Source organism: Arachis ipaensis, chromosome B04 (genome assembly GCF_000816755.2).
Source record: "Arachis ipaensis cultivar K30076 chromosome B04, Araip1.1, whole genome shotgun sequence".
Taxonomy (NCBI): domain Eukaryota; kingdom Viridiplantae; phylum Streptophyta; class Magnoliopsida; order Fabales; family Fabaceae; genus Arachis; species Arachis ipaensis.
In genome coordinates this window covers 119,330,543-119,340,080 of record NC_029788.2, presented here as the reverse complement: position 1 = coordinate 119,340,080, position 9,538 = coordinate 119,330,543, and the positions used below count along the sequence as shown (strand labels likewise).

Genomic DNA, 9,538 nt, shown 5'->3' with positions numbered 1-9,538 from the left:
GTTTATAATAAATTTTTTACATCAAATTAAATAATTTGTGTGTTATTATTAAAAAATTTTAGTGTTATTTTTTTGATAATTTTTACATAATTCAAAATTTCCTCTCTTTCTCTTTGTTTTCCTCCCTTTTAAGAAGAATAAAACAAAAAAAATATAAAAAATTAAACAAAGACAAAAAACTGTAATAACACATGAGAAAGAAAATGAAAAGACAAAAAAAAAGTGTGTAACTTCACACGCCAATTATGTAAGTGATGTATTTTATTGAATTTGAGTTCATTTAATTAGATTTAGTTGTCAAAAAACTTAAATTTTTAATAAAATTGCTTTTTTATTATATTCTCTTGCTTCATTTATGATTGGAGCATACTTTTGTCGTTATGCATTAATTGTTAAACAAAGGTAAATTATTAATGCATTAAAGGCTTTAGGAGTATATTTTTATCATTATGTCACTACTAACTAGGTAAAAAGAATTATTTAAACGTCTAAATTTAATTGGATAACCATAAAAAATTAGTAGTTAAGAAAATATTATAGGAGAAATTAATGTCCTATCAAAAAGTAGTATAAAATTAATTTCTTACTTCAATGACAAACATACTGGATAATTAACATGAAATATATAAATTTCCTCCATATTTTTTGAGCACTTGACTTTCCACCTTTATAAATAGCTATGTAAAATGAAAGAAAAAAATAAGTAAAAAAATTATAGAATTACTCAAAGTTGCAATGTCGCACGTTCTTAGTAGAAATATTCTTTTGTTATCTCTAGTTGTGCTACTGCTACCACTATGCATCAAAGGAAGAACATCTGTGACGATTGCGAATTCTTTAGATGGGAATTTGGATCTCACTGTTCACTGCAAATCTCATGATGATGATCTTGGAGCGGTCGTTCTCCATCCTAATCAAACCTACATATTTAGCTTCAAAATTAGATTTTTTGGGGGCACATTATTTTTTTGCAGTTTTCGATGGAAGAATGCATGTCACTGGTTTGATATATATAAAGAAGGTAGAGATGAAGAAAAGTGTCTAGGGTTTTGTAAATGGTATGTAAAGCAATCTGGCCCATGTATGATTTCAAATTTTGGGGGGAAACCTTATTGCTATGGATGGAGTGTATCTGGGTGTATTTGATCTTCTCATAATATAATAGTGTTGAAGAAATGATCATATGATTGAAAAATTAATGAATAATAGATTGATCAAGTTTCGTACTTTTTCGGGTCTCAAATAATTGTTTGTACATATTTTAAAAATATTTTCGTTCCAAAATAAAAGTATATGAATCAAATATTTTTTTTTAAGAAACTTGATCAAACTTTTGATATAGAAATTTTCATATTTTATTATGAAACCACTTGCTTTTTACTTTGTTAAATAGTTTCTTATGGATGTTATCACAGCTAAATTTCGATAATATTCAGGAGTTGAATTCTCTTAATACAATCTCCACATATCTAAAAATCATCAGAGTCTTTTTTATTTTATTTTATTTTTTTTATACAAAAATATTAGGTGACTTATTTTTTAATTTTTTATTATTGTCATTCATATATTTTTTCTTCACTTCATTATAGGAGAAATATAACACCCTAACTATCAGAATGTCACGCTTCCGACTGCGTGACTTTGATAGGAAGAAGTATTACGACAACTTTATATACTTAATATTAAAATAGGAGTCTTTAACTCGACACCGTATCGCTGATTTCTTTAAAAACCGGAAATAAATACTTTATCTTAAAAAAAAATAAACAGACATAAATTCATATACATATAAAACACAACTCCTATCCCTCTTACAAAAATTGTAATAACAAAGACGAGGGAAGAAAAATAATATAATCAATACAACATCATATGAACCAAAATGCAGTATAGCTCTTCGTAATGCTCTTTCATCCGATTCTTGAAAAGGTAAAGCTGTATAGGGGTGAGAATCTAACCACATGGTCTCACCATGGAGTTTCAGAATTGCCATAAGAAGATATTTAATAAGAAATCTATTTTCAAGCTTAGTGATTATCATTGCCTTATGAATCCTTTTAAAAACCAATAGCTAATCGTTCAAAACCTTTTCAAAGAAACAATGTTTAATATTTCAGAAATCCGAAAAAAAAAACTTTTCTTTTCTTATAAGAAAATCTCAATCAGAAACCAACCACGCAATCAATCAACACAATCATCAATTCAGCACCAAAGTTCATTTTCAGACGTAGCACACCAGGACAAACACAGGCAAGACAGACAAGGAAAGCACAGGTTTAGGTAGCAGCTACAGCAAATAGTTCAGGTAGCAGTTAAGAACAATTTAACAATTAGGCAAACCAAAACAAGTTCAAACCCAAGCAAAGCATACAAATGCATATGATACATGCTATTCCATTGGCTAATGAGCTCATCTGTCGGTTATCCACCCGACAAGTCCGAAAACCTTAGATTGTCCCTGGACGCGCATCCTCATGAGTCTATGCATAGTTTTTTCTCAAATAATCAATATTGCTCAATGGGGTTAACCCGGAAATTTATACGTGCCCGGTCACCCTTACGTCGTAGGGTCAACAGAATATCGAGCTTTCAACCTGGTACATGTGGTGGCAAGCCACGACACTTTATCCAGGGAATCTCGTATCTTACATCATTTAATCATTCAAGCTAAGTTTCATACATAATCATTCATCAATATTTAAGCCATTCTCAATATCATAATCACTCGTCAATCCATATCTCATTTCCAAATTCATTCAAAAATGATATTTCAAAGTCAATCCTTATCATCCTTCTTTCCGTTCCATTAATCAACAATCTCAATCCAAAACATAATTCTTTCTTTTCTAAATAAATCAATCTTAATACATATACCGTTTAAAAACTAAATCTTTTTAAATAATTACTTCAGGCGAACTTCCAATTTTATAAAATTTTGGCAGCATCTCTTCTAAAACGCGGACACTGCCACCCTTTTCGGGTCCCATCCAAACATTTCTCAAACCTTTTCTCAACCATTTCCAAATCTCAAACATTTTCCAAAATTGAACCAATTTCAATATCAAATTATTTTCAAATCAAACCAATTCCAATAATAAAACTCTTTTTAAAATCAAACCATCTCAAATATTAAATTATTTATAAAATCAGACAAACTCAAAATCAAACCGCTCCCAGAATCAATTTATTTTCATATCTCAAATTATTTCCAAAATCAATTCATTTATATTACCTAGTAAACTCCAAAACCAAGAAAATCCACTTTTCATGATAATCAAGTAAATAACATTTCAAACCGATTTCTTATCAACAACCATACACCACTCACACAATCAAGCAACCAATAATTCAGTCTAACAAACTATCACATCCACAAGACAAATATAATCACAGAAGTATATCTTTTTGCATCAATATCTATTCATAATAACTCTGTAATGTAAAATAGATTTTAAGAAAAACTCCTACCTCGACTCATCGAGACCATAACCCAAAACGCATTAAGGGAACCTTTTAGCTCAACCCGAAACCAACAGCAACCGCAAACTCAGTCCCTAATCACTTTCACAGCACTCACAACAAGTTAAAAGTGACATGCAACGCTCAAAACACGACCCTACATTACCAGAGCCTCAGAGTTTATAACCAAACATAACAGAATACTAACGCATGGGTTTTTCGAAACATAAACACTTCTGTAAAAGAAACCAGAGCAGTGGTGATCTCTGAACTGGTTTGCGGCAGCCCCGACAGCCACCTCAAGCAGTAGCGGCGACCAAACTCCGGCGACGATAACTGAAACTAACATGCATTGACAATAAAGCTTCAAGAATCTCAAGAGAAACGAAACTCAAAACTTAAAACCTTACCGGCAGTGCTTTTCCGGCGACGGCAGTGGGTTTCGGGCGGCAGAAGCTCAGTCACGGCGACGCAGCCTCCAGCAGTAGTGGTGATGGAGCACGCAACGGCGGTGGTAGTTTCTCGTTGCACGATGGCGCCTCCCTGTTTCCTCCACCGTGAGATCTCTTTCGCTCTCTGCCCCAAAGACGGTGACAATCTGCGAAGGGGAAGACGTCGGCGAGGTCTTCATGGCGGCGATACAACTGGGCGGCGGCTGGGCTTGTCGGAAACGGCGACTCCACACGCGATGAAGACAGCGACGGTGGCGCGACGGCTGTGCCTCCTTCTCGCGCGGTTCTGTTTCTTGATGGCGGTTCTACAGCAAACCAACGGCGTCGGCGGCTGTGGGGTAGTGCGGACAGCTCCTCCCCCGGCGCTCTCTTCCTCTCTCTTGGATCTCCTTCCTGACGGCACAGCGACGGCGACGGTGGCAGTGATGCCCACCGGCGCCGTTTCCCTCTCTTCTCCCTTCCCCCTTTCTTTCTTCTCTTCCTTCGGTTCCCCATCTCTCTTTCCATCTTTCCTTATTTCTTTCTTCCATGAGTCTGCTGTTTTGCTGCGTGGGTTTGGGAAGGAAAGGGGATCTTGGTGGCTGAAGGAGGTAAGGCGGCAGGTAGGGTTTCATTTGTGTAAAAGAAAAAAATGGTTTAATTAGGGTTAGGGTTTGCATATGGAAGTGGGAATTTTGTGTTTGATTTGAGTAAAATAATTTTAATAAAATTGGAGCATAAAGTGTTAATATTTGAAAAACTAATTTAATCTCTAAAGTTACTTTAAAATATTATTTGTGGTATAAAAATACTAATTGATTCTCAATAAAGTTCTAATTTAAATAGACAAACCTCATTATTTTTGAATTTCTAGAACTTTAATTCATAAATAGAAAAATAATCCATAGGTATAGAGTTTGGATAAAATCCTTAATTTATTTCAAATCCAATTAATTGGCTTTAATTATTTTCAATAAAAAAATTTCTGAAATTAAAACTATAAATAAATATATGATTTGAGATTGATTCAAAATAGGACTTTTCAAAAGTCTTGGGTCTTACATCCTACTCACCTTATAAAAATTTTCGTCCTCGAAAATTGATACAAAATAAAAGAGATTTTCATATTACTTCACTCTTGAACTCATTTAAAGTAAAGGCAGAAAGTCCTGTATGTATATATATATATATATATCACCAGGATTTTCATATGGCATAAATGTATAAAGGATATAAGTGTGATGCGAAACAGAAGTTACAAGATAGGCTTGATGTACAAGATGAGAATCGTGGTACTGTACCGCTCACCAGTTTTCAAGAGGACGATGCTCGGGTTAGCTACTGAACATGTCGGGTTGGCTATATAACCGACAAAGAGCTCATTAGCCATAAGGCAGACATGCATCATCTGCATTTGCATGCTTGGTTTGGGTTTGAATTTGTTATGGTTTGCCTAACTGCTTAACTGTCTTTAACTGCTATTTGAGCTACTTGCTGTAATTTCTATCTATACCTGTGCTTTTTTCGTCTATTTTGCCTGTGTTTGTCCTGGTGTGATACTTTGGAGATTGAGTTTTGGTGTTGAATTAATGATTGTGTTGATTGATTGCGTGGTTGGTTCCTGACTGAGGTTTTATTAAAGTATAAAAAATCAAGTTGGTTCATCATAAACTTAATGAACCTATGCTTGGAACAGGTTGGTCATTCATACAGTCTAAGAAACTGATTAAGATTTTCTTAAAAGAAAAGAAAGGTTTTGGATTTCTGGATATTTAAATATTGATTTTTGAAAAGGGTTTTTGGATGATTAGTCGTTGGTTTTTAAAAGATTCATAGGACGAACATTAATCACTGCCTTAGAATCAAATCTTCTCTTTATACATATCTTCTTATGACAATTCTTATGTGGGAGCAATCTCTAGAGATATGACCCGGCACCCCACACCTATAACACAGACCTAAACCCTTTCGGCACGGCCTATTTGGATGAAAAATTTTGCACCTTTGACACCTCACATCCTCTGAGTAAGGCGTCACTTGCTTCCCTTTATCACTCCCCTGGCGACTGCCACTCTTCTTGAACTCTTGGCTCCTTGGTGCGAAATTCTGGTTGTGGTCCCTTCGGCAGAACTCCCAGCTTTCACCCCCTGCCACAGCATCCTTCTTTAAACATTCTTCCGCGACCCTGCTCTTATTTACCAAGTCTGAGAAAACTCTGATTTTCATCGGTCCCACAGAACTCAATATATCACTCCGAAGTCCTCCTTCGTATTTGATGCACTTCTACTCCTCAAAGTCTCCTGGAGCTCCCTAACAAATCCTAGAGAATCGGCACAATTCCTCAAATTTATTTGTGTATTCAGCAACTGACATATGACCCTGTTTCAACTGTAGCAGTTCAAGCTCCTTAGCCGTTCTGACTGAGTTAGGAAAGTATTTCTTGTAAAACTTAGTTCGGAATGCATCCCAGGGTATAGCTGCATCATGATGCTGCAGAAGGCGTTGTGTCCCTTGCCACCAATACTGGGCTTCACCCGCTAACTGATAAGTTGCAAACTCAACACGTTGATCTTCAGGGACTTGTTGTGCTTGTAAAGCCCGTTCGATTGCTTGAAACCAGTTGTCAACCTCAGTGGGGTTCGTGGTTCCTCTAAATATTGGTGGATGTATCTTCAGAAAAGTTGCAACCATCATTGACCTATTATCCCCATTAGCGTCGTTCCTATTTCCAGCTTGATTCCCTAGCGTTTTGGCTGTCGCCTGCATAGTCGCGACCATGTTTTTCAGGGCAGCCATAAAGTTCACAGGGTCATTTCCCATCGTTTCAAGGTCCGTAAGAACTATTCTACCTCTGCCTCACCCGCGACCGCGTCCACGAGTCGCCATCTAGTTTCTGTTCACACCAAACAAGTGATATCAAGGTGATCATTCTCAATATCGCAAGTCTAGTACTTCAAAGTCTGAAATGCATGCTCATGAATATTCATGCCACATTTATCATTTAGATAACCTAGTTTGGCATGTACGACACCCAAAGTATGCCCAGAAGCATAGTCAGTCCGACCCTCAGGCTCTACAGGAACGAACTGCTCTGATACCATAATGTAATACCCTACGACACAGAGCTTTACACTTAAGTCGTAAAATAGAGGTGGTGAGGTATTACGACCTCTAAGAATAAAATATACATACATAATATAATTGAAGGTAATATTCGAAGATTCTTGAAGAAAGGTTTAAGCAAAAACCACGAAAAGAAAAGCGCATTACTCTCGTAAACGTAAAACCGGAGAAAAGATAAAGGTAAGACGTGAGTATATACAAAGAGTTGAGATCCGTAACTCCAATAAAAAATCTAATCTGATAAAAGTGTTCGTGTCCTTCTCCTCTACACGTTGGCTTTAGTTTTGTCCAGTAGAAGTTGACGGTAACGTAGCTCCTCTATCCCTTGAGTTCGGCCAATTGGAGTTTTAGGAGGCACAGATGATTCCTGACATTTTCTTCTTCAGCAGTTCAGTCAGAAAACTTCACGGAGGCTCCGTTGTTGTGATTTATGCACGAAGGTAGGGTTTTAGTAAATTTTCACCGGTTAAATTAGTATTTGATAAGTGAATTGATCTCGTGATTACTTGTTGATTGAATTTGATTGAATTTATATTAAATTTTGTGATATATTGATATTTGTGATAAGTTTAAGGTTAGGAGGGTTTAAGTGCAGCCAGGAACTGAGTTATTCTGATGAATTTGATTTCTGGATTACGTTGGGATAATTTGAAAATGTTAGAATTTGTCTGGTTTGATTTGTTGGTATTGAATCGAGATTTGAAATAATTGAAAAGAGGTTGAAACTGGTTCGGTTGGGACCCGAAAATGGTGGCAAAGTCCAATTTTAAGGGAAAATGCTGTCCAATTTTCGTAAAAATATATGAAAAGTGATTTCATTTTAAAAATCTAATTTATAAGCTTATTTTTGTGAAATTATTGATTTGATTTGTTAATAATTATTGGTCTGACTTAATAACATAAGATTCGAAAGGTCAAAATTTTATTAAAATAAAAAGTGGCTGAGCTTAAAAGAAAACGTTTTAATTGCTAAAAACTATTTGATTTCAATTTATTATAGAAAGTCTTATTTTTAGCTTGATTTATTAAGAAAGTATAAGGTTTTACATTCAGTTTTTGAGAATAGATTTTATTTCAAGTTATGTGTTGAATTTGGTTTATTAAGTAAAAAGGGACCTCTGCCATAGAAGGGCAGAGAGCAGAAACTGAAAAGATATTGAGTGTTATTGTGCCTTAGTGCCAAGTGTCTAGTGAGGACGGCGATACGTAACACTCACTTGACACAATAGAGACAGCTCAGGGAGGACGGCGATACATAGCGCTCACTGGAGGTCGTGGGCCTTGCGTGTGAATGATTGTGCAGGGATACACGTGTGTATGGAATGGCTTCCAGGAGAAGGTGACACATGCTTCAGCTAGAGAATCAGCACCTGCAAGTACTTGCAGAGGTCATGTTCGGCATACTTCAGCTAGAGAATCAGCGCCTGCAAGAGGTTGAAACCTTGCAGAGGTTATGCCGCTGGAATGCCTTATTTGACTTGTGAGTTGAATTGCGTCGAATGCGGGTCGAAACCAACAAATGAGCTCATTACCTGCGATAGAAATAGACATGCATCATACTTGTTTGCGCATATTTGTTTATGAGTGTATTTCCTGTGATTGTGAGTGTGCTAAATGGCTATTTGAATTATGCGTTCTATAATTGTTGAATTGAATTCTCCCTTGTTAACTGCTATTGCTGACCAAGTATATATAAAATGAACTTAACTTCGAACCCCGACCCTACTAAGAACTCCCCAGTTCTTACCCCCTATCTCCACCCCTTTCAACTACAGGTGCGAAGGCTTATTGCGAAGTTGCGGGAGCACAGAGGAATATGTTTATGAGTTGACTTGTTAGAATTTATTTTTTCCCTCGTCTTGTCAGTTAGAGTTTTATTCAGAGGGGGTATGTTCTTTAATTGCTTTTGTATGTAATACTACAATGTATTATTACTATTAAGTATGTGAATATGTGTTGTTTGTTCTTGTTGAAAAAGTTATAAGTTTTAATAAAACCATCGATAGTTTTATGCGTAAAGGCTCAATATTAAATAGTATATAATAAAAAGGTTTAGAGGTAAGTAGCGCTCGGACTTTTAGTACAATCATGAGGAGCTAAAAGTTAGGTTACAAAATTTCTGATAATCATTTCAATTTTCTTGCTCATGCTAATATATTGAAACAAACAAATGAACAATCCAACTTATTTAGTACGTAATTAATTTGTATTAACCTATACAAAACTTTTTTTAATTTTAATTTTTGCTAAGAAATTATATAATATATAGCATCATTTTATGGATAACATAAATTTTAATAGTTTATTTTATTGTTATCAGAACCGGACCGGACCGATCGGTTTGATCGGAAAACTGGTGAACCGGACCCGATATCGGTCCGGTCCGACAATTAGACCACACAAGATAAGGAATCGATGCGAACCGTTTTAATTTCAAAATTTTTTTAAAATGAAAGAGCTGGGGTTCAAACCCCTTTCCTCAAGGTTAGGAACGGTGGCATTAATCATTATGCTGACTTGCTTGT

The 9,538-nt window shown here is 35.7% G+C and overlaps 1 protein-coding gene across 1 annotated transcript; it reads right to left on the bottom strand.

Annotated features, from left to right (window-relative positions):
• Positions 6,201–6,710, bottom strand: LOC107637123. Its single transcript, XM_016340569.1, has one exon. It carries the CDS (start codon positions 6,708–6,710, stop codon positions 6,201–6,203), a length of 510 nt encoding a protein of 169 aa, XP_016196055.1.